Source organism: Excalfactoria chinensis, chromosome 1 (genome assembly GCF_039878825.1).
Source record: "Excalfactoria chinensis isolate bCotChi1 chromosome 1, bCotChi1.hap2, whole genome shotgun sequence".
In the NCBI taxonomy this organism is placed as follows: Eukaryota; Metazoa; Chordata; class Aves; order Galliformes; family Phasianidae; genus Excalfactoria; species Excalfactoria chinensis.
Window position 1 is genome coordinate 119,595,006 of NC_092825.1, and position 26,128 is coordinate 119,621,133.

At 40.7% G+C, this 26,128-nt stretch overlaps 1 protein-coding gene across 1 annotated transcript; it reads left to right on the forward strand.

The window, feature by feature from the left end:
* The first annotated feature begins 8,200 nt into the window (after positions 1-8,200).
* LOC140254241 (meteorin-like protein) lies at positions 8,201-8,953 on the forward strand. Its single transcript, XM_072340656.1, has one exon. The coding sequence runs from the start codon at positions 8,363-8,365 to the stop codon at positions 8,951-8,953; it is 591 nt and encodes a 196-aa protein (XP_072196757.1). The 5' UTR covers positions 8,201-8,362.
* The last annotated feature ends 17,175 nt before the right edge of the window (positions 8,954-26,128 follow it).

A 26,128-nucleotide genomic window follows, 5' to 3' on the forward strand; every position in this document is an offset into this window, starting at 1 on the left:
TTCAGGAGTCTCCTGGTGTTCACTGTGGATAATTTCCTAGTCCAGATATGGGACAAACCAACAAGAGGTGATGTGTTACTGTATCTATTGCTCATCAGTGAAGAGAAAATCATTAAAGGGGATTAAAATTGGAAGTAGTCTGGGCTGTAGAAACCATGCCTTAATTGAGGTCATGATCTTGAGGAATATGGGTCTGTCAAACAGCAAAGTCAGTGACTTGAACTTCAGAAGAATGAAGTTTTGTCTTTTGAAGGAATCATTTAATGAGATCCCCTGGGATACTATCCTTAGGGACAAAGGAATTGAACAGAGTTGGCAACTATTTAAGGATGCCTTTCCAAGAGCAAAAGAATTCTCCATCCCCCAGTGTCACAATCAAGCAGAGGAGGCAGAAAATTAGCATGGCTGAAAAAGGACCTGCTGATCAAACTGAGGGAGAAGAAGAATTTGCAGGCAGTGTAAACAGGCATGTGTGTCCTGGGAAGAATACAGGGATGTTATCTGGACATGCAGAAGTGGGATTGGGAAAGCCAAGGCACAGATGGAACTGAACTTGGTGAGCAATATGAAACATAAAAAGTAGAGATTGTAGAGGTACATTGGTCAGAAGAGAAATGCCAAGGAGAGAATACCCTCCTGATAAATGAGACTGGAGAAATGGTTTCAGCGAACAGGGAGAAGGCTGAGATACTCAGCAAGTTCTTTGCCTCAGTCTTCACTGGCAGTCAGGCTACTGTCACCTCTCACATCCCTGAACCTCTAGGTGGGAGTTGGGGTAATAAAATGTCTTCCACTGTAAGCAAAGAGCAAGTTCAATATCACCTGATAATACTGAATGTGTGCAATTCTATGGGACCTGATGACATACAATGCCCTGACGGAACTGGCTGATGTGGTGCCAAGCCACTTTCCATCATATCTGAAAAAGTCACATCTTTCAGGAGAAGTCCCTGGTCATGGGTAAAAAGGAAACACCACACCCATTTTTAAGAAGGGTAGAAAGGAAGATCCAGGAAACTATCCTAGCTCTATTTATAAAGATTTGGAAAAGTTCTAATTTGTTTCCAAGACTGGTAACCTAAGAATATCTCTGGATGACCTTACATGACTGAACAAAGAATAAGATGTGAGAATATTCCATGCCCACCTGTCACTTCTGACCATGGCAAAAGGGATATAAGGTGATGAGTAAGATACTGGGAGAGCAGTTGTGTACATAATAGTGCCCTTGGATGCTGATTGGATGTTAATAGCCTATAGGTACTTAACCTATCCTCGGAGTATTTTCCTCCAAGTTTTTGTAGGAGAAACGTCAGAAAGGAGAAGTTCAGTGCAGAGGGAGGAGTGATTAGTTCAATATGACTGTATAAAAAAGAAATCAGGATATAGTATATCCACTGATGCTTCACCTTCCCTCATGAAGAAGTACTTGGTCTCAGTAACCTCTTATCAAACCTGAGTGATCTAGTCAGGAAATTTGTCCAAGTCGGAAAGTTCTTCACTAGCCACAGATCCAGAGGCCATCATGACACCTCAGGACAGCAAACCTCTGCTCTGTGTGAGAGCAAAGAAGAGGACACTCTCTGACCACCTTTCTCATCAGTCAGAATTTGAGAACAGTGATCTTTCACAGCTGCAGGCTGGACCTTGCCCTCCTGGACCACAACGATGAATCTCAGAAATGCTGCAGGCCAGATTTGGAGCACACGCCAAGGTTCAGCCTAACATCCTGGAAAAGAGAAAAATAAACTGCTTGCTGATGTCATGTACTTAACACTACATTTGCTTCACAAATAAGGATTTTTTTCAAAAGCTGCAGTATTCTGTGTGTTTCTAAGCTCTCTCTTTTTACAGCAACAAAGGATTCCTTGAAAATCAGTTCTTCTGTATGACTGTTTGAAATTGCATTGTATCATTTTATGTTGGTAGGGTAGGTTTTGCTATATTTTTGATGCCTTTTCTGTCAGGGACTTTAGAAATGATTCAGAGATTATAAGGCAGCACAGAGATAAAGACCAGTTTTGAAAGATAGGATATATTGCTCACTATGATTTGTATGAACAAATCTCCATTGCCTCTTTGGAAAAAAAAGAACATCATCATTGGAAGCTTACCGTCCATTGCATACATTAGCAATGACTGCTTATTAATCTTATAACCTTTTCTAATTAACAGAGTAAATCCTAAAATGAATACAAATTAAAATTATCCAAGGGTAAAATATATTCAGTAACAGAATATGTCCTTTTTTTTATGAAATGTCTGTGAGGTAACTGGTGTGTCAGAGAAATAATTTAATGTTGTAGATATTTTGTTGTTGTTTGCTTATACTCAATAAGAAAATAAGTGCCAACAGCTGGTACTTCGTAAGTAGCACATCTGTGTAAATCTTATATATTATTGTAGTCATGGCTAGTAAAATTACACTGTTGTGGCTGCTGCTGTTGCCATTGCAGCTGTTGTTATTTACTATGTGCTGTAGTTCTTCCAAATGCATGACCAATGAAAAGTAAAAGAGAAATCTGAAAATAAAATTTGGAATAAGCATCTTCAAATCATAAAGTTAACTATATAAATTAATCCTGGAATGTTATGCTCATGAATAGATATAAATTGACAATGTGTCAACTTTGAACTTGAAGTGTGAAAGTGTTATAAGAAAAAATGGAGAGGTCCCAGAGGATTGGATGCTTGCCGATATAACTCCCATCTACAAGAAGGGCCATAAGGAGGATGTGGGGAACTACATGTCAGTCTGACCTCGGTACCAGGGAAAATTACGGAGCAAATCATCTTGGGTGAGATCACACAGCATGTGCATTGTGCCCAGGGGATCAGGCCCAGCCAGCACAGGGTCATGAAGGGCAGCTCATGCTTGAACAACTTCTTCTCCTTCTACAACTGGGTGACCAGACTGGTAGACAAGGGAATGGCTGTTGATGTAGTCTACCTATATTTCAATAAAGCCTTTGACACTGTCTCTCACAGTATTCTTCTGGGGATACTGGCTGCCCATGGCCTGGAAAGGTATACTGTTCTTTGGGTAAGGAACTGGCTAGAGGGCCATGCCCAACGAGTAGTGGTTAATGGAATAAAGTCCAGCTGGTGACTCGTTACAAGTCTCCCAGGGGTCAGTACTGGGGCCCATCTTGTTTAATGTCTTTACTGATGACCTAGATGAGGGGATTGAGTGTACCCTTAATAAATCTGCAGATGACACCAAGCTGGGAGGTCGTGTCAGTCTGCTTGAGGTTGGTGAGGCCCTTCAGAGGGATCTAGATAAGCTGGATCACTGGGCTGAGGTGAATGGGGTGAGGTGCAACGAGGCCAAGTGTCAGGTCCTGCAATAACCCCATGCAGTGCAATAGGCTTGCGGGGGGAGTGGCTGGATGACTGTGAAGAGGAAAGAGAGCCAAGGGTGTTGGTTGATGCTCCTCTGAACATGAGCCAACAGTGTGCCCGTGTGCCAGAGGAAATTTAGATTAGACATAAGGAAAAACTTTTTCTTTCAGAAAGCATTCAGACACTGGAATGGCTGCCCAGGGTGGTGGTGGATTTGCCGTCCCTGGCATTGTTCAAGAGGCATCTGGATGAGGAGCTATGAGATATGGTTTACTGGCTTGTAGTAGCAGTAGTGATGGAAGGACAGTTGGACTACATGATCTTGTAGGTCCTTTCCAATATTCTGATTCTATGATTCTATTAAAACAAAACAAAATAAAACAAAAAACAGATACTGAGAAAAATTGATGAGAATAGAAACATGAAGTATAAAAGTGTAAAATGAGAATCAGTTTACATATATATTGCCATGACAACATTTCTAAAATACCCATTTAAAAAAAAAATAAAAAATTGCATTTGCCAGACATGACAGGCAGTACAAGATATGTATCTGAGAATAATAATTGTGGGTATATATGTGTATTTAAATGCATAAGAATTTATGCATATATGCAGGTAGTATCATTACCAGGCTGGCAGTGAGGAAGTCAGTAGGAAAAGCCTGAAGGTCATAAAAGATGACTTCAGGAGACTGGGGAGGGTAGTTGACAGTACAGGTGTACAAGTGGTTATTACATCTGTACCTTCAGTGACAGGGAGGGATACTGAGTTGGGCCTAAAAACCCACCTCTTAAACAAATGGATAAGGAGTTGGTGCAGACATAGGAGTTTTGGTTTTTTTGATCATGGGAGAATTTACTCGGCTCCTGGCATGACAGCTGCAGATGGAAGCAGCCTGTCTCCAAGGGGTAGGAGGGTTCTAGCCGAGGAACTGTCAGGACTTATTGACAGGTGTTTAAACTAGGTACGAAGGGGGAAGGGGACAAAATGAGGGCCGCTGGGTCTGAGGCGGCAGTTCAAGGCTTAAAGCAGAGCGTGTTGGGTGCTGACAAAGGGGTTCAAAGGCATGGAGAGAGGTGGGGAGATGCTCCTTCTCTCAAGTGCCTGTATACTAATGCGCGTAGCATGGGGAATAAACAGGAAGAATTGGAGTTTTGTGTGCGATCGCATGGCTATGATCTCATTGCGATCACAGAGACGTGGTGGGACAGCTCGCATGACTGGAATGTTGTCATGGAGGGCTATGTCCTTTTTAGGAAAGATCGGCTAGCAAGGCGGGGTGGTGGAGTTGCTCTTTATGTGAGAGAGCAGCTAGAATGTATTGAACTCCACCTGGGGGAGAGTGATGTAGCAGTCGAGAGCTTGTGGGTGAGAATCAAGGGCCAGGCTGGTAAGGGGGACACTGTTGTGGGTGTGTACTACAGGCCTCCTGATCAGGAAGAGGAGGTTGATGAGGCCTTCCGTAGCCAACTGGAAGTAGCATCACGCTCCCGGGCGTTGGTACTTTTGGGGGATTTCAATTATCCAGATATTTGCTGGACGACCAATATGGCCAAGCATGCACGGTCCAGACAATTCTTGCAATGTATTGAAGATAACTTTCTAATGCAGATGGTCGAGGTACTGACGCGGGGCGGGGTGCTGCTGGACCTTATTCTCACCAACAAGGAAGGACTCGTTAAGGAAGTAAAAGTCGGGGGTAACTTGGGTTGTAGCGACCATGAGATGGTGGAGTTCGAGATCCTGAGCGGAGGAAGCAAAACAAAAAGTAGGATTGCTACCCTGGACTTCAGGAGAGCCAACTTTGATCTCCTCCGGGACTTACTTGGGGCCATCCCGTGGGCCAGGGTGCTAGAAGGCAAGGGGGCCTGTGAGAGCTGGCTAGCATTCAAACGGCTCCTCTTCCAGGCTCAGGATCGGTGCGTCCCTGTAACTAAGAAGTCAGGAAAAGGTGCCAGGAGACCTGCGTGGATGAGTAAGGAACTCATGTGCAAGCTCCGCAGAAAGAAGAAAGTACATGATATGTGGAAAAAGGGTCTGGCCAATTGGGAACAATATAAGAATGTAGTCAGGGACTGCCGAGATGCGACCAGGAAGGCTAAAGCCCACCTGGAGCTGAATCTAGCTAAGGAGATAAAGGATAATAAAAAAGGGTTTTTTCACAGAATCACAGAATCACAGAATTATAGGGGTTGGAAGGGACCTCTAGAGATCATCGAGTCCAACCCCCCTGCCAAAGCAGGCTCCCTACACCACGTCGCACAGGTAGGCGTCCAGGCGGGTCTTGAATATCTCCAGAGAAGGAGACTCCACCACCTCCCTGGGCAGCCTGTTCCAGTGCTCCGTCACCCTCACTGTAAAGAAGTTCTTGCGCACATTCGTGCGGAACTTCCTATGCTGGAGTTTCAGCCCGTTGCCCCTAGTCCTGTCCCCACGCACTACTGAAAAGAGACCAGCCTCGCCACTATAGCTCCCACACCTCAGGTATTTATAAACCTGGATCAAGTCCCCTCTCAGCCTTCTTTTCTCAAGGCTAAACAGACCCAGTTCCCTAAGTCTCTCCTCGTAGGGGAGATGGTCCAGGCCCTTCACCATCTTTGTGGCCCTCCGCTGGACTCTTTCCAAGAGATCCCTGTCTTTTTTGTACTGGGGAGCCCAGAACTGGACACAGTATTCCAGATGAGGCCTCACCAGGGCAGAGAAGAGGGGGAGGATCACCTCCCTCGACCTGCTGGCCATGCTCTTTTTAATGCACCCCAGTATGCCATTGGCCTTTTTGGCTACAAGGGCACACTGCTGGCTCATGGCCAACCTGTCGTCCACCAGGACGCCCAGGTCCCTCTCAGCAGAGCTCCTCTCCAGCAGGTCTTCCCCCAACCTGTACTGGTGTATGCAATTATTTCTACCGAGATGCAAGACTCTACACTTGCTTATGTTAAACTTCATCCGGTTTCTTACTGCCCAGCTCTCCAGCCTGTCCAGGTCTCTCTGAATGGCCGCACAGCCTTCAGGCGTGTCAGCCAATCCTCCCAGCTTCGTGTCATCAGCAAACTTGCTGAGGGTGGCCACTATCCCCTCATCAAGGTCGTTGATGAAGATGTTGAACAAGACTGGACCCAGCACAGACCCCTGGGGGACACCACTAGTCACAGGCCTCCAGCCAGACACCGCACCGCCAACGACAACCCTCTGCACTCTGCCAGTCAGCCAATTCTCGATCCACTTCACCGTCCACTCATCTATCCCATACTTCCTCAGCTTTGTTATAAGGATGTCATGGGGGACCGTATCAAAAGCCTTACTGAAATCAAGGTAGACTACATCTACCGCTCTCCCCCTGTCCACCCAGCTAGTGACATCTTCATAAAAGGCCACCAGGTTGGTCGAGCACGACCTCCCCTTGGTGAACCCATGCTGAGTACTCCTGATAACCTCCTTTTCTCCCAGTTGTCTGGAGATGGCATCCAGCACAAGCTGTTCCATCACCTTCCCTGGGACAGAGGTGAGGCTGACTGGCCTATAATTACCCGGGTCATCCTTCTTGCCCTTTTTGAAGACTGGGGTGACATTGGCCATCCTCCAGTCTTCAGGCACCTCCCCAGTTCTCCAAGACCTTTGAAAAATTACAGAGAGCGGCTTAGCAATAACCTCCGCCAGCTCTCTCAGCACCCGCGGGTGCACCCCATCAGGTCCCATGGATTTATGGACATTAATGTTTCCTAAGCACTCACGGACCACCTCTTCCCTGACTAAAGGGAAATCTCCCATTCCCCAGATTCTCTCATCAACCACCGGGGACTGGGATTCCTGGGGGAGAGCCCTTTCACTAAAGACAGAGGCAAAGAAGGCGTTCAGTATTTCCGCCTTCTCAGCATCCCCCGTTACCAGAACACCCCCCTCACTTAGTATGGGGCCCACATTCTCCCTAGCCTTCCTTTTGCTGTTAATGTACTTAAAAAACCCTTTTTTATTATCCTTTATCTCCTTAGCTAGATTCAGCTCCAGGTGGGCTTTAGCCTTCCTGGTCGCATCTCGGCAGTCCCTGACTACATTCTTATATTGTTCCCAAGTGGCCAGACCCTTTTTCCACATATCGTGTACTTTCTTCTTTCTGCGGAGCTTGCACATGAGTTCCTTACTCATCCACGCAGGTCTCCTGGCACCTTTTCCTGACTTCTTAGTTACAGGGACGCACCGATCCTGAGCCTGGAAGAGGAGCCGTTTGAATGCTAGCCAGCTCTCACAGGCCCCCTTGCCTTCTAGCACCCTGGCCCACGGGATGGCCCCAAGTAAGTCCCGGAGGAGATCAAAGTTGGCTCTCCTGAAGTCCAGGGTAGCAATCCTACTTTTTGTTTTGCTTCCTCCGCTCAGGATCTCGAACTCCACCATCTCATGGTCGCTACAACCCAAGTTACCCCCGACTTTTACTTCCTTAACGAGTCCTTCCTTGTTGGTGAGAATAAGGTCCAGCAGCACCCCGCCCCGCGTCGGTACCTCGACCATCTGCATTAGAAAGTTATCTTCAATACACTGCAAGAATTGTCTGGACCGCGCATGCTTGGCCATATTGGTCGTCCAGCAAATATCTGGATAATTGAAATCCCCCAAAAGTACCAACGCCCGGGAGCGTGATGCTACTTCCAGTTGGCTACGGAAGGCCTCATCAACCTCCTCTTCCTGATCAGGAGGCCTGTAGTACACACCCACTACAGTGTCCCCCTTACCAGCCTGGCCCTTGATTCTCACCCACAAGCTCTCGACTGCTACATCACTCTCCCCCAGGTGGAGTTCAATACATTCTAGCTGCTCTCTCACATAAAGAGCAACTCCACCACCCCGCCTTGCTAGAGCCGAGCCGAAGCGGCACAGCGTGGAGCCGGGCATGGGGTAGCCGCTCCGTTCCGCTCCGCCCTGCGCTGCCCGCCATGTAGGCGAGCCCACGGGGGGCTGCGCGCATCGCTCCGCACCGCTCCCGCGCAGCGTTCGGCCCTGGGCAGGGGGTCGCGGCGGGGGGACCATGCGGAGCGCCCCGGCCGCCGGGCTCCTGCCGCTGCTCCTGGGGCTGCGGCTGCTGCTGGGCGGCGGCGCCGAGGCGCAGTACTCCAGCGACCTGTGCAACTGGAAGGGGAGTGGCTTAACTCACGAGTCTCACAAGAAGGATGTTGAACAGGTCTACCTCCGCTGTTCCGAAGGCTCCATAGAGTGGATGTATCCCACGGGAGCTCTCATAGTCAACCTGCGACCCAACACTTCACCTGCCTCCTACAAACATTTGACTGTTTGCATAAAGCCCTTCAAGGACTCTGCGGGAGCAAATATTTATTTGGAAAAAACTGGAGAACTGAAACTCTTGGTCCGAGATGGAGAGCGCAGCCCCAGCAAAGTGTATTGCTTTGGTTACGACCAGGGGGGGCTGTTTGTTGAGGCCACCCCCCAGCAGGACATTAGCAGGAAGATCACAGGCTTCCAGTACGAATTGATGAGCAGGGGGATCGCGTCTGATTTGCACACAGTTTCTGCTCCATGCCGACCATGCAGTGACACAGAGGGTTTTTTAAGTACATTAACAGCAAAAGGAAGGCTAGGGAGAATGTGGGCCCCATACTAAGTGAGGGGGGTGTTCTGGTAACGGGGGATGCTGAGAAGGCGGAAATACTGAACGCCTTCTTTGCCTCTGTCTTTAGTGAAAGGGCTCTCCCCCAGGAATCCCAGCCCCCGGTGGTTGATGAGAGAATCTGGGGAACGGGAGATTTCCCTTTAGTCAGGGAAGAGGTGGTCCGTGAGTGCTTAGGAAACATTAATGTCCATAAATCCATGGGACCTGATGGGGTGCACCCGCGGGTGCTGAGAGAGCTGGCGGAGGTTATTGCTAAGCCGCTCTCTGTAATTTTTCAAAGGTCTTGGAGAACTGGGGAGGTGCCTGAAGACTGGAGGATGGCCAATGTCACCCCAGTCTTCAAAAAGGGCAAGAAGGATGACCCGGGTAATTATAGGCCAGTCAGCCTCACCTCTGTCCCAGGGAAGGTGATGGAACAGCTTGTGCTGGATGCCATCTCCAGACAACTGGGAGAAAAGGAGGTTATCAGGAGTACTCAGCATGGGTTCACCAAGGGGAGGTCGTGCTCGACCAACCTGGTGGCCTTTTATGAAGATGTCACTAGCTGGGTGGACAGGGGAAGAGCGGTAGATGTAGTCTACCTTGATTTCAGTAAGGCTTTTGATACGGTCCCCCATGACATCCTTATAACAAAGCTGAGGAAGTATGGGATAGATGAGTGGACAGTGAAGTGGATCGAGAATTGGCTGACTGGCAGAGTGCAGAGGGTTGTCGTTGGTGGTGCGGTGTCTGGCTGGAGGCCTGTGACTAGCGGTGTCCCCCAGGGGTCTGTGCTGGGTCCAGTCTTGTTCAACATCTTCATCAACGACCTTGATGAGGGGATAGTGACCACCCTCAGCAAGTTTGCTGATGACACGAAGCTGGGAGGATTGGCTGACACGCCTGAAGGCTGTGCGGCCATTCAGAGAGACCTGGACAGGCTGGAGAGCTGGGCAGTAAGAAACCGGATGAGGTTTAACATAAGCAAGTGTAGAGTCTTGCATCTAGGTAGAAATAATTGCATACACCAGTACAGGCTGGGGGAAGACCTGCTGGAGAGGAGCTCTGCTGAGAGGGACCTGGGCGTCCTGGTGGACGACAGGTTGGCCATGAGCCAGCAGTGTGCCCTTGTAGCCAAAAAGGCCAATGGCATCCTGGGGTGCATTAAAAAGAGCGTAGCCAGCAGGTCAAGGGAGGTGATCCTCCCCCTCTACTCTGCCCTGGTGAGGCCTCATCTGGAATACTGTGTCCAGTTCTGGGCTCCCCAGTAAAAAAAAGACAGGGATCTCTTGGAAAGAGTCCAGCGGAGGGCCACAAAGATGGTGAAGGGCCTGGAGCATCTCCCCTACGAGGAGAGACTTAGGGAACTGGGTCTGTTTAGCCTTGAGAAAAGAAGGCTGAGAGGGGACTTGATCCAGGTTTATAAATACCTGAGGTGTGGGAGCTATAGTGGCGAGGCTGGACTCTTTTCAGTAGTGCGTGGGGACAGGACTAGGGGCAATGGGCTGAAACTCCAGCATAGGAAGTTCCGCACGAATGTGCGCAAGAACTTCTTTATGGTGAGGGTGACGGAGCACTGGAACAGGCTGCCCAGGGAGGTGGTGGAGTCTCCTTCTCTGGAGATATTCAAGACCCGCCTGGACGCCTACCTGTGCGACGTGGTGTAGGGAGCCTGCTTTGGCAGGGGGGTTGGACTCGATGATCTCTAGAGGTCCCTTCCAACCCCTATAATTCTGTGATTCTGTGATTCTGTGAACTCCATTTTAACTTTCTTTGAATGCTATGAAGAGAAAAACTTTGACTACATCTGTTTCCAAGAGTCCAGAAGATTCTGGAACTCTGGAACACTTTTTTTTTTTTTTTTTTTTTTTTTTTTTTTTGTTATTGTAAAGATTATATTGTATTGTCTATTGCATTGCCATGGTCAAAATAGCATAATAATGCAGACTAATATTAATATTGATTAATTAATAATTAAGAAAGATTTAATAAACATTTTTAAAAATAATCTCTTTATGTTTGCTGACAGTGTTAACTAATAAGAAGAATTGTTAGTAATTGTAAGTTAACATAGAGCTTCCTACTAGTGGTGTGGATATATCTGACGTAATTGCAAAGTTTATTTTAGTTACATATGTCTATTTAAAAAATCTGTATTAATTTCCATGGAAGATAAGCAAAGGAAATTCATTACTATGAGAGTGATGAGACCATGAACAGGTTGTTAAGAGAAGATGCAGATGTCCCGTACCTAAAAATGTTCAAGGACAATTTGGATGTGGCTTAGGGCATGCTGTTCTACTGGAATGTGACCTTGCCCGTGTTACAAGAGGTTAGAACTGTATGATCTTTATGGTCCCTTCCTGATTAAATTTTTTGATGATTCTATGAGAGAGTTTGGGTAGTATAGAAAAGCTAGCAGGTGTACAGATCAAAACTTGAGTTTGCATACTAAATTCATGCATAGAACTAAAGATCATATTCATTGTAGATGGGTGTTTCCTTTACAAAAAAATAATATATATATGTTTTATATATATATATATATTATATATATACTAATAACAATAACAAAACAACATGACAAGAACATGCATACATAGTAGACTATCTTCTAGAGAAAAATAAAAATATATTGTTTCATTGACTATTATATTAGATTTCCACTGCTTTGGAAATTTTTACAAGCATTTTGTAAAAAGAATTAAATAAACAAATAAGCAAATAATCAGCTGATTTTATATTGAAAAGAAAATGTGACAGCGCAGAAAAATCATCTCTCTGCAGTGACCTCTGCTTAGATTCAGCACCAGACACAACAGGATGCAATATGCTGAGATTCCTGACTAAGAGTTGGTTTGCTTGGTGAATGCAGATATTGTTTCAGAAGAGTGAATGTGAATAAATACAGTTAATTATTCTTTGAATGTAATCATGCTCTAAACCTCTTAGACTATTCAGAATTCATTAGACTATTCACTAGCTTTTATATTTTTTGGAAATTTGAGCTACAAAGTCACAGACATCTCATAATATTCAGGACAAAAATATTGAAAACAAAAGCATATCCAGATATTTTGTTTCAGCATATACTCCCATCTTTAGTCTCTCACCCATTTCTAGACTACCAATCAAGAATACATATATTTTTAAACACTTCTCAGTTTGTTCTGCTTTTATATGCAAACTAGCACCTTGGGCACACAAATAGCTAGTAGTTGTTTTTGCACTCATTTATTTACTTTGTGCAATTGCAAAGACAAATCATGCAACGGAACGATCAAGTTTCATGCATCCATTTATTTGAAACAAGATATCTTAATATCCTGTATTTTCAATTCCTCTTTGCTTGTTTCTTCTTCAGTTGGTTATGCAGGTACACTAGAATCAGAGAACCCTTAGAGTTGGAAGGGACATTTAAAGGTCATCTAGTCCAACTTCCCTGCAATGAACAAGGGAGAACATCCACAGCTAGATCAGGTTGCCCAGGGCCTTATTCAGGCTCACCTTGAAAGTCTCCAGGAACAGGACATCAACCACATCTCTGGGCAACCTGTTCCAGTGCCTTATCATCCTCACTGTAAAAGACTTTTTCTTTATATCCAACCTAAATCCTCTTTGAGCTTGAAGCCATTTCCCCTTGCTCTATCACCACAGACTCTGCTCAAGAGTCTGCCCGTTCTTTCCTGTAGCTCCACTTTAGATATTGAAAGGCTACTATCATGTCACCTTAGAGTCTTCTCTTCTCCAGGCTGAACAGCTCCAGCTCTTTCAGAATGTTCCCATTGAGACAAAATTTACATTTTTATTTGTATTTGAAGCTATCTGTCTCCCCCTAGACATGTAGAAAATTATTATTCTCTGTCTGGTATTGTTTATCAGAAAATTCATTTTTACTTTCCCCACAAGTTAAAATTACCACCAGTGTAATTATGACTGTGCTTTCCTCACAGTGCAGTTACTCCAGTGCAAATGAGTAGCGTGCATCTCACTGAACTAAGAAATAATTAGTAATTAAAGTTCTCTTTCTCAGAAATCTCATCCCACAGTGTCCTTCTGGAGAAAGAGGTGTTAAATAATGCTTCTAGTTCTTATGTAGGGCTCCTATATAGGAACAAGCCTGGAATTGCCTCTCTTGCTAACAGAATTCATTCTGTTGTTTTGTTGAAAAACATCTGGAGTTTTAGAGTCCTTATGATTTTGGAAGAATTCTCCTGACACTTTTACTTCCTACTTTCTCTGCCCTTATTTTCAGATTTCTTTCATTCTTCGGGTAACTCAGTCAATCTCACTTTAAACATAGGATCAAAGTTTAATAAGGCAACAGAGATATGCTTTAGAAGGTATACTGTTTGGTATAACAACACAATTAAGATTCACCATCTCTTGGGATAGGACTCCAAGAAACAATGCCATTTAGCTTCATTTTGTTCTTTGTGATGAGAGAACTCCAATCTCCAGATCTTTTATGACAAGCCAGGGAGAATTTTGGTTCCCCTCCAGTCTGTAGACAATACATACCCAACAAAATATCTCTTCCAAAGAGGAGTTCACAGATAGAAACAGGCAAGACAGAAGCATAAACAGATACTTTTAAAAAGGGAGGAGAGGATACAGTTAAAGACAAAAATTTGGGAAGAAAGTGGAATTGGAAATCCCTGAGGCTTCAAGTTTTGGTATTGGAATGGCAGGAGGACAGCAAAATGCCTCATGTGAAAAAGCTAAACCTAAAGGTATTTATTGTTGGTGGTGGGTCAGTTTCTTTTGTTTTATATTTATGGGTTAAAAACGTCCTCTCATTCTGGAAAACCCTTGTACTGGGGGTGACAGTTCCAGAGTATGTACTGCAGCTTTATAAGAAAACTTCTTCATCTGAATTACCAGAAAAGTATAAATGGTATGTCATGATGGCCTGACTGATGGCAAACAAGGTGAGGAGGCAGGAGAATCAGAGCTCTTGCAACACAATGTGGAAGACTACTGCTAAATATAACAGTATTGACGTGAGCAGTAGATTACATGCAATAAACTGTTTTAAGTAATGTCAACAGCTAAAAAATGAAAATGAAAAGGAAATGTACACAAAGAAATCACACAGCCTGACAAAAATTGGATTTTAGAAGTCCATTATATATCATAATAGTGCACAATTGTTACAATTCAATTAGGAAATTCATCTGTTTCAGTTCTGTAAATGAAACATTATGGCTTCCTACAGAGGAAAAAAGATGATAGTAAGAAAACCAAGAAAAACTCACTTCACATTCCCTTCTTGCTTGTCATCAGGAATCAGTATTGTATCTGATGAATTCTCCAGAATGAAGGATATGGTTGTTTGCTATCTCATATCTTTTATGTGAGAGGCCACTGACCCCATCTATAAATTCAAAGATACATATGTGGTAAAAATATTTTATATGATAGAGATTAATTTCTTAGCTCTATGATTTTGCTCTGTTTCTGTAATCTTTTTCAATAATCTGTTATCTAACACTGAACCGAATTGGACCTATCTGTGTTACAGAGATAGAGTACCTTACCGATACTTTCACAGAAACAATAATGCATCTTGAACACTGAATTAATGTATTCTTGAAAGACCTTAAGGGAGGGTAGAATTCACAGTATAATTCTAAAAGTAAGGTGTAGAGGGCAGGTAACACTCATGAGCGGTAGTAAATACAACCAAAATAGCTCTTATGCTAGAGCTGAGACAAAGCTTTGTACTCCTTGGAAAATAAAAACCTAAACTGGATAAGAAATAACTTTATAAGCAACACTGCATTACAACAAAATGTTTTATCTGTTAACAAAACATACAGTATCTAGCTCTCAGAGTTAAGTCACCGATAGCTAAGAGTAGTTTAGTAACTGAAAAAAATAATCACTTTCTACTTAGTAGCTGATATATGGATTTATACTCCTGATTGTAGGCACGAGAAATACCTCTTTCCTCTTTATTTTCAGTAATGCTTTCAGGACACAAACCATAACATCACCTCTCAAAAAACAGAGGAAAGGCAACAGTAAGTTACTTACCAGAAGAATTTTTGTTATATTTTTTATTAGTGGAGGAAATGGGGGGGGGGGGGGGGGGGGAGAGGGAAGGGCAGTGGGGAGGGGATGTTTTAAATATACTCATATTAATGGAAGAAGTGGGGGGGAGGGCAGGGGATGTTTAAAATATATTTATGTCAAAAAGAGAAATAAATTTCTCTCTCTCCCTCTCTTATTAAAAATAAATAAATAAATAAATAAATAAAAAATAAAAAATAAAAAATAAAAAAAAATGGAGAGAGGAGGAGAAAAGAAAGAAAAAGATAAAAGAATAGTCCAGGAAAAAATAACATGTTAAATTTGAAATTAAAAACAAATCTAACAAGATTGATTTAATTCTTTTTTCCCTTTTAATCTTACAACCAAAAGTCTCCTAATGAAAACAAAATTCACCAAGTCAGCTTGACCCCCTTGCGCCATAGTCATAAACTGCTCACATTTGTATGAACACTTTGCTTCACTCTAGATAGTTCTTTGAAAACTTGATGCTTGCTGAGAAATGCTTGCCTCTGCGGCCATTATTCACAGTTTGAATTTAAACTAGTGTTGTAAACATTTTCAAAATAATTTTAAATGCTTACTCTATAAGTAGTAATCATTACTTTTTCTCTTAACCACATGACATTGCAAAGCCTCAATTATACCTCCTGCATCTCAAGTCTTTCATAAAGAAATGCTTTTCTGATACATTTTAAATTCTCTTCCTTTGTTGAAAAACTGCTTACTTTAAAACTCCATTTGTGCTTCTAGATTCCTAGTATATAATATGTATATCTATTTTTGTCATAGTTTTTATGGTATTCCAAAGAGTGTTTCATTCTATGTGGCCATGATACACACTTCATCATTCCTGCATCTTACAGAAGGGTGAGTGTTGTATTTTCTTATGTGACCATAATTACTGATAAAGACTTGTTAGAATCAGTTTTACCCATGGATACTGCAGGTAAAACAAAGGACATATTGTTCTGGCAACTTAAAGAAAGCAATTTAAAAGCAACAGCGGAAAATGAGATCATAAAGGTTAATAGGGTAGAGATCATAACAGTAATTTTAATGGAGTTTTAGAGATTCAAGTATTTTTATTTTTTTTCCCCCAATTTATTTATTTATTTTTTCTTTCAATGGATATCCTGAAGGCTTATAAAGGAAACTTAAAAATGTATATGCTTGTGAATGGAAGGAGTAAGTGCATTAGTATACCAGAAAGTACATTTAAGAGGAGACCTCTTTGGAATATGTTAGCTGTTAGTGTGTCTTCAGGGTAAAATAGCTACATTATTTTATCTGGGAGCCATGGCAACTCAGAGGTGAAAGACCAAGTACAGACTGAGTTCAAAGGATCAGGTTGTCAAGCAACATCTTAAATGAACTCAAATCTGGCATGGATCTCCAGATACATCTATGCAAGTTAAACCAAGGCTTTTTAACTGTCAGTGTTATTTAATCTTGCTGATACAAGGACACAAAGGAAAAGATGAGAACAGATAATGTGGCTGAACAGGCAGAGATACACAACGGTTCCTGTAACCTGCTTTTAAAGGACTCCTAACAGTAGGTTAGCTTAAATTCATGACAATAGTTTCTCAGGTTATTTTTTCATTAGTCAAACTCTACTGTATGGAACGGTCTGAAGCACTTTCTCCAAGCTTCTTAGTGTTTTCTACTTGGTGTCTAGCTCTCCTCCTTTAATACATTCATTGTGAACTTGAGTATTTTCATTATAGATAGCCTTGAATGATGAACAGCTAACGCAGCTATGGAAACCATGTAGTCCAAGTTTTATTTATAAATAAGTTGAATTCAAAGGACTGACAGAAATATTCACTCCACTTTTTTAGGGCTGAAATATGACTGCCTTCTCTTCTAATGAAAAAATATATCTGTTAATATTATGACTTTGTTTCTCTGCTGTGTTTTCTGTTTTATTCTGATGTTTTCATCATACACTCAGGACTTTCTTCCCTATCATCTTCAACATTTTTCTTAGCAGCTCTTCTCACTCAACTTGTTTGCTGCCTCTCTAGCAAAGTCTATCCAGCTCTACTGTAAAAATCCTTTGTCTCTTCCACATTTGCTTTCTTAACTTCCTGCTCTCAGATCTGAGGCATATTTTTTAAGAGATATCAGTGTAACAACAAATTTTAAATCAATCAATATTGCTATATAACTGTGACTTTCACAGTGCTTCATCTAATCAACGTATACAGGGATGGAAAGAAATGCTACTTTCAGGGTGATTTGTAAGGGACATCTATCAGCTAGAAGGGATTAATTGCAGGTTCATTCAATTGCATAGGTGTATCTTTTGAAGCAGTGATTAAATTTTCCTCCTGAAACTCATTCATATCCTTCCATAACATTCAGCCTGAATATCTCCTGTTAATTACTTCTAAAAGTTGATAATGGTCTTCATCTCTTCCTTAGAAAATGCTGCTACTTGTTGATGATAAAAATGAAGATAACTGAAAATGAAGAAAATTGCTACAGCAATATTACTATAGCAGAGAGAAAGAATGAACTGGATTTTTTTAAAGGAAAAAACTTTTCTGTCACACCATTCTCACCCCCTCCTTGCGCTTTTCTTTGAAAGCTGAGAGCTGTTTCTTATACTGCACTTAGGAATCTTCTCTGTTCAATTGAAGTGACAGTGACAAAAAAGCTCTTCACCTCAAGGTGCATCAATTATCTGCATTGTTCATGGCTGGATAAAAGTCTGAATAAGGGAGATACTAACTTGAAACAGGTTCTGGATTAGTCCTTAGGAAAACATTAATATTCTTTAAAAAAAAAAAAAAAAAAAAAAAAAAATGTTAACCTACCTTCATCATACTCAAATAATTACTGAATTTGAATCATCAGGCTTGCAGATCTGGTCAAATATTTTGAGAACACTGCTGTGATCATCATCATGTGACTAGATATTTCTGCCAGCTGCTGTGGTAAGTTTTAGAGAGATGATTGCTGTGCTGCAGGAGGAAGGAAATGGATGAGCAGAACTATGATCCCAGTCCAGCACAGTCCTTTGAATAGTCTGTGCATGCTTGCTTCACCACTGATGTTACTCATTTCATTATTAATTCAGTAAAGTAAACTTTATGTTGTTTAAGGAATTGTTGAATGAGACCTCCTGTGAAGATGTCCTTAGAGTCAAAGGGTTGGAACAAAGCTGTCTCCTCTTTAAGGATGCCTTTCTGAGAGTGCAAGAGCTCTCCATCCCCCAGAATAAGAAAGCAGGCAGGGGAGGCAGGAAACAGGCAACATTTAGCAAGACCTGTTGGCCAAAATGAGGGAAAAGAAGGACACATACAGACAGTGAATGAAAGGGTGTGTCAACAGGGAAGAATGAAGAGATGCTGTCTGGGCTTGTGGAGATGGGATTAGGAAAGCCAACGCACAGGTGGCTTGGTGAGGGATGTTAAGAACAACAAGTTGGGTTTCCTTAGGTACAAAGATCAGAAGAGATAGGCCAAACAGAATGTAACTTCCCTGCTAATTGGGAAAGGATATCAGGCTACAGTAGGTATGGAGAAGTCTCAGGTATTCAACGAGTTCTTTGCCTGAGACTTCACTGGCAGCCAGGGTACTCACATCCATGAACCTTGCATCCCTGAACCTGAACGCCTAGATGGGAACAGGGGGAGCAAACTCCCCTTCACTGTAAGGGCAGAACAAGTCTGAGACTGCCTTATGAGGCTGAATGTGTGCAAGTCCTCAGGGCCAGATGATAGACTCCCAGGGTCCTAAGGGAGCTTTCTGATGTGGTTGCCAAGATGCTCCCCATCATATTTGAAAAATCATGGCTACCAGGCAAAGTCCCTGGGGACTGGAAAAAAGGAAACAGCACACCCAATTACAAGAAAAGGATGAAGCAGGATTTGGGGAACTATAGGCCAGTGATCTTCACCTCTGTACCTGGGAACATCACAGAGCAGATCCTCCTGGAAGACATGTGAAGGTACGTGAGGGGCAAGTGAATGATCTGAGACAGCCAGCATGGTTTCACCAAGGAAAGGTCATGTCTGACCAATCTGGTGACCTTCTATATGGACAGATGGCATCAATGGACAAAGGGAAGGCAAGTGATGTTACCTGAACTTCTACAAGGCTTTTTACACAGTCCCTCACCACATCCTTATCTATCAATTGGAGAGATAGGGATTTGAAGGTGGACTATTTGATGGATAAAGAATTAGTTGGAAAGTTGCAGCCAGTGTTGGGGTCAATGGCTCTATATACAGGTGGAGGTGTCCCCCAGGGATCCACCTTGGGACTGATACTTTTTACGATCTTTATCAGTGACTTAGATGATGGGATTGAGTACACGCACATCAGATTTGCTCATGACACCAAGCTGAGTAATAAAGTTAGTACAGCAGAAGGAAGGGATGCCATCCAGAGGGACCTTAATAAACTAGAAAGGTGGGTTCTTGTGAAACTAATAAGGTTCAACAAAACAAAATGCAAGGTGTTGCACTTAGATTGGGGTAATCTCAAATATGTATACAGACTGGGAGAAGTAATCCTTGATAGCAGCCATGCTAACAAGGATTTAGGAGTCCTATGTGGTTAACTGAAAATGTATTTTCTGTAAGTGTTATAACTACCTTTCAAATCACAGTATCTTCACACCACGCATGATGTACTCAGTATGTTCAGGGGTATGTGACTGTTAATTGGTCAGCTATGAATTGTTTACATCTTAGCAACTACCATGACTATGACTTTTTTGTTTGTTTGTTTGTTTGTTTTAACAATAAATTCAAATAAATTATTTTTGCTGGATTCTAGCCCTTTAAAATCAGGGTTTATAGACAGATAATGATTTTCATACACTGCAAAATAAGACCATGGGGCAAAACCGGATGAAAAATATATAGAGACATTTCTGTGAAACTGAAATTAATTGTTCTGTTAAAATCAGGTTACCGACTTCTAAACTGTTTGACACACATTTGTTCCAATTAATTTCAATTAGGAATAATCAAAAGCAAATGAATATTGAAACACAGACAAATAACCATTGTAGGGGGATGTAATCATTAGGCACAATTTTCATCTAAGATGATTAGTGGAACTTGTAGACAGTCCACTAAAAATTGCAAATTATTTCTTCTAAACAATCACTTACTTTGGGTACGCTTCATGATATGACGGTTCTTAAATAGATTAACATGCTTCAATTGTCCTAATAGTTGTTGACATGTACATGCTACTTTTGTTAAAACAGTTAATAATGCATAAGAATGGAGAGAATGCTGCTTAAACTCTTAACTCTTTTCACTATCTTATGCTTCAAAAAAGATTCCCACAATAAAGATTTAGAAATACCTACGTTCGTTCTTGCCTTATGGAATATCTCATTTTAATTTATATATATTGTGTCCTTTTGAAGTAAGAACTGCTAGATACTGGAACAAACATTAAGTTAGACAGTTATCTTTTGTTTCCATCACAGAAAATGTGCGTCTTCCTTTAGATCTATTATTTCTTGGATTTTTCGTGTCTCAATACTTGACTGTGCTCTATACTAGTAGCTACAGTGACAATTATTCATAAGAATACAGAGACAAGTGTATGCTTATAACATTCATGAGAAAAAAATATTGTGTGCTATAGGTATGTCAGATATTCCGTTAATTTACCTCAGTTTTGATTAGAGCTGTATTTCAGATTTCAGTATATTGAGCAATAACAGAAATAATCTTTTTAGTGAGCGAATCTGGTTACTGTTTTGCAGTTTAACTTTTGTTGCACAGAACTGAACAAGGGTTAATTTATGTTGCTAAGCAATGTTATTTACTATTCTCTTCAGAAGCTCCCTTTTAGTAGTCTTCAGAATTTTACAAAATTACATTTTTCAAAGGTGTTTAGGGTCATGATGTTGCATTGAAAGGAAAGTAAGCAAAGGGCAAGATTAAAGAGAGGGAGATAAATTAGAAAATGGAGTTACTGACTTAGAATCATAGGATCATAGAATTACTCAGGTTGGAAAAGTCCTTGAAGATCATCAAGTCCAACCGCAGCCTAACCATAGTACCCTAACTCTAATAACCCTCTGCTAAATCATATCTCTGAGCACCACATCCAAACGGCTCTTAAACACATCCAGGTACAGTGACTCAACCACCTCCCTGGGGAGCCTATTCCAGTGTTTAACTACCCTTTCTGTAAAGAAGTGTTTCCTAATGTCCAACCTAAACGTAACTTGGCACAACTTGAGGACATGAGATTCATAACAAGACAAAAGTCCATGTACCTAAGCACAGATGATTTTTTTAAATAAAATTACAAAAAATGCATATCTTATGTTTTTAGTCCTTGATCAGAGCAGTGAGTTCATAAAATATGAATCTGTTTCTGTTAATGTCTTCCATTTAGAGAAATATAGAAGAAAGTTCAAATAACCATTTGTCCAAACATAAAGTCTTTTCTATGTAGGTGAAGTAATGAGTACTTTTTTCATCTCAGTCATCAGCTTTATTACATTAAGATGTATCTGCCCCCAAATATATTTTGTTTGTCTAATTATATGGCTTATTATAATACTGACCACCAGAGCCTGATTAAATAAAATTCAAACATTTCTTTCATTTTATTTAAGGAATAGTCAAAGAGTTACCATAAGAGCTCTCAAGGACCCTGCAAGATATCCTTTGTCACAGAATCCAGTAGCTTTAAAACTGTTTTATCTAGATTGTGACTTTTTCTGAAATTGCCCCTGAGGTCTTCTGTTTCAGCATATCTGTGGGTGAGGGAATCTATTTGTTTAACCTTGTTGCTTACGATTAACACAAGAAAGACTCTCCTGTAGTAGCCTTAATAAATAAATAAATAAATAAATAAATAAATAAATAAATAAATAAATAAAAACATTACAATTCTGAACTAAAGACATACAAGAAAAGGTAGTTGTTAAGAGATATTTCATAGATCTCAAATTACACATATCATTTCCCACCCAAGTTTAAGACTGTAGGCACCTATCCTTCTCTATTCATTTCAGAAAGAAATACTTTTCTCTAATGCACAACACATAGCAATAATTGTTAACATTTTCTTATTCTGATTTACAATTTTTAATTTCATGTTTCCTCATTATTCTGCTTATGAAGGTTGGAAGAGCTGACATATGCTCTTTTATTTTTTTGTCTCTTTCTGGTTACTTATCTAGTTTATGTACTTGATTTCTGCGTGCAGTTTCTCTATCATTTCGCTTATTTTCTGTCCTGCCAGCAGTATTTTATTTCCATGGAGCCATAAGCCAATGTGAAAGTAGTTAATGTTCTTTCAAACTAGTTTCAAACTCTGCATGAAAAATGCTTTTCAGCTCTCATTTAAATATTTGTTTTCCTTGGTTTTTAACAGTGGAATTTAACAGATTCAGTGATACTTCTTGTGACCCATGCAAAAAAGTATATTTTATAGCTGGATAGTATTTGACCTTCAGTGCCATTGGATTTATCCTTTATGAAAGCCTTTCATTGTTCTGTTATTTCTTATTTTTAGCCAGCACATTCTACATCATGATCGTTATGGTAAATAGTCTCCTAGTAACAGAAGGAATTGGCTGTTGAACTCAGAAAAAAATATTAGCTTTTATTATATTTCTAACAAAGAGAAGGGCTGGAGGCAAGCTTTAAATACCACGCAGACAAAACCTGAAACTATGGAAAGGCTGGAAACACCAAGCACTTAAACCATATACAGCTTGTGAATTTTAAGGAAAGTAAAAGATATTAAGACAGTCAGAAATGAAAAGTTATGCATGAATCAGTCTGTATATCTTCTGTTGCTGAAGAATTTCACTCAGCAAAGCTCCTGAGTACAGTGGAATGCTAAAGAGTCAAACTGCAAGCACATCTTCAAATATCTTGCTCAACTAGAAATTTCTGCTCATAATCATACTGGCTATGTATGCAGTCTTGTTATAATACTGATTATTAGGAAATTTTATCCATTAATGTGTTGCAACTAGTTTTATACCCAATATAATTCAGGCTAAACATTTTAACTTTAAAAACAAATTGGAAAACATATTTAGCAAATGGATGCCTAAAATAATTTTACATTCACAATTCAAGCACTTTATTTATTTGCTTGGCAAAAAAGTATTTCTGGAGATACTAGAAGATGGAAGACATAAGGTATTTATGTAAAAATGTGAGCTTTTTAATACCACAAATACACACACACTATATTAGAGATTGATTGCTGCATATTAAATGCCATGATTTTTTCCAGAACTTGAGAAGTATTCTTCAAGTCCAGCTCATTCAACAAAATCATAATTGATGTTAACAGAAAATGTAAGAAAATGTAAATTGGAAAAGATCTTAATTTACTGTTGGCAAAACTCTATTGTAATTAAAAATATCTCATCCTTGTACAGTAATTAAAATGCTGGCATACAAAATGATTAATATGACCTTAAAAACAAATTGCTTGACCTGTATAATGATGACACTTCTTTTAAATAATTTCATTAGGATCTTTCTTCACTGATTTGCAGAGCGTGGTAGAGACTAAAAGAACTGCAGATCAGATGAAAAATCAAATGAACAAACAACAAGAAGCAAACAAATCAACAAGCAAGCAAGGGATAGAGAAGCTTTTGGCATTTAATTGCAGAATTCCGATTGTGAAAAACTTCCTTTGAGCAACCTTGAAATCATTCTTACTTTATAATAAGATTTTAAAGATTCCAGGAGAATGAAGTGAGATTCAACTGCCTAAACTTAAATGTATCGAGCTTTATTCAAGTCTTGCTGGTTATCCCAAGCTTCTTTTTTTTTTTTTTTTTTTTTTTTTTTTTTTTTTTTTGTTATATGAAAATGCAGTAAAGAATGATTCATGATTCTTAGGCATAACCGAACTCATCTGAGAGTAGTCATATAAGTTACTCTAGAGATATCTTGTTTTCTTCTCTCCTGGGTAGAAATGGAAGCTAGCTTAGCTCTAGATATATTCACCGTGAGCATACAGAATTGAGATAGATCTGAGACCTGGAACTATATTTCTGCCTATACTGACTTCAGAATCTTTTGTCTGCTGACTCTGATCCTATTTTTAAAGCATACTTGACAATGCAAAGGCAACATTTTTCCTGCACAAACACAGATTTCCTGCAAATTCTGACATTAAGTAAAAGAGATAATTCCTCTGAGCCTTCCTTCCTGGACTCTTTTCTAGATGGGGCATGAAATATAAACTAAGCAGCTGTCTAGGTGTGAAAAGAGGGTGGGAAAGGAGAATGACAGTAACTTCAAACATTCCCACACAAGCTTTGCTACTCTGTATGAGAGGATCCTAGATTCATCAGATCAGGGAGCAAGTAAGATAAAGTGACTTTGTAGCCCTAAGGTATGTCTCTTTCTGCTCTAGAGGTGACCTATGTACTTCATGTGATTAAAAGTACTTAATCAGTCTTGAAGTTCCATAGCAAGGCTGTCATCACCACCTAACCAAGTGTCCTTACCTCTAGGGAGTATTATCCTCTTCTTGATTCCCCACACTTATGACTGTTTGCTTTCCATTGGCACAGTATTAACAGAAAGATGAGTGATATTCTTCATTCCCAGTCTGTATGCTTTCAAAGATCATGAGCTCATCCCTCATTCTTGTAATAATTTGCTTTCCTCCTCTAATCTGGCTTGCTGATGCATTCTCTGATGAAATCCACAGTCTTATTATGTTATTATTATGTTTTATGTTTGTTTGTTTGTTTTTAAATTAAGCATGTCATCATTGGTGGTCCATGTCCATTTTTACCTGTGGACTCCATACTTTCTCCCACATCACTGTGAGGCTAGACACGATGGAATGAAACTGTCTGGGGCCCATTTGCTCCCTGGTGGCCCCCAGCACATAGTTCTGTTATGCCAAATTTCTCCTGCCCATACAGCCAGCCTCTCTGCTTGCAGTGTACTCATCCAAGATCAGTACTCCTGAATGTGAGCTCCTCAAAGCACATTTCTGATGGTGTACAAGTAAGACTAGAGGAAAGAGAAACAACAAGGATGCAAATGTCTATCTTATGTACAGAATTAGCATGTCCTTATCAAAGTTAATAAAAGAAAGTTTTAGTACATCTCCTAATGGCAACAGCTGTACTGAGTGTAACCAATGTATTAGATGCTTTGGGAATTGCACTCTCCCATTTGATTAGTATAAAGAAGTAAAAAGGTAGTCTAAGGTGTGCTAGTATACATGGTATTAGAACATTGCAATCCAGCAGCTATGCTTGCTCCTTTTGATTTCTTTCTAAATTATTTTCCTATATTGGATGACATCTTAAATTAAATTCTTCTACATTGTCCACACATTTGAACATCCAGATCTCACATTACTACAATGTGAGATAAGCTATTGCTGACAAGTGATGATTCTCACTGATCTGTGAAGGATATGGACCACATTCACTTTGATCTGTGTGAACTTTCAGTTGGATTTCATTGAACTGAGAAGTCTCTCTCTCCAAAAGACTTTATTTTCCTTTTTTTCTTTTCTTTTCTTTTTTCTTTTTTCTTTTCTTTTTTCTCTTTTCTTTTCTTTTCTTTTCTTTTCTTTTCTTTTCTTTTCTTTTCTTTTCTTTTCTTTTCTTTTCTTTTCTTTTCTTTTCTTTTCTTTTCTTTTCTTTTCTTTTCTTTTCTTTTCTTTTCTTTTCTTTTCTTTTCTTTTCTTTTCTTTTCTTTTCTTTTCTCTTCTCTTCTCTTCTCTTCTCTTCTCTTCTCTTCTCTTCTCTTCTCTTCTCTTCTCTTCTCTTCTCTTCTCTTCTCTTCTCTTCTTTTCTCTCCTCTCCTCTCCTCTCCTCTCCTCTCCTTTCCTCTCCTCTCCTTTTCCACAGTAATATAAGGCAAGTCAGAACATCCAGCTTTTTAAAGAGACAGGAACCTGTGTCATCAAGTCCATAAGGGAAAAAATAATAAAGTAATTCCATGTGGTGTGGTGTCCTTTGACTGCTGAAAGAGGAAAGACTGAGAATAAACATGATTTGAAATAAGAGAGTGACATCTTTCTCCGTATGTATCTTTTTAGCCATCTGCTCTCTCTGCTCCAGGCCCTAACCCCACATGTGTAAAACAGTGATCACAGAGCCTACACACACATCTGAGGTTTAAGGATACATTT

Excerpts from the sequence above, each read along its gene's own strand:
- LOC140254241 (XM_072340656.1), top strand. The coding sequence starts at position 8,363 with ATGCGGAGCGCCCCGGCCGCCGGGCTCCTGCCGCTGCTCCTGGGGCTG.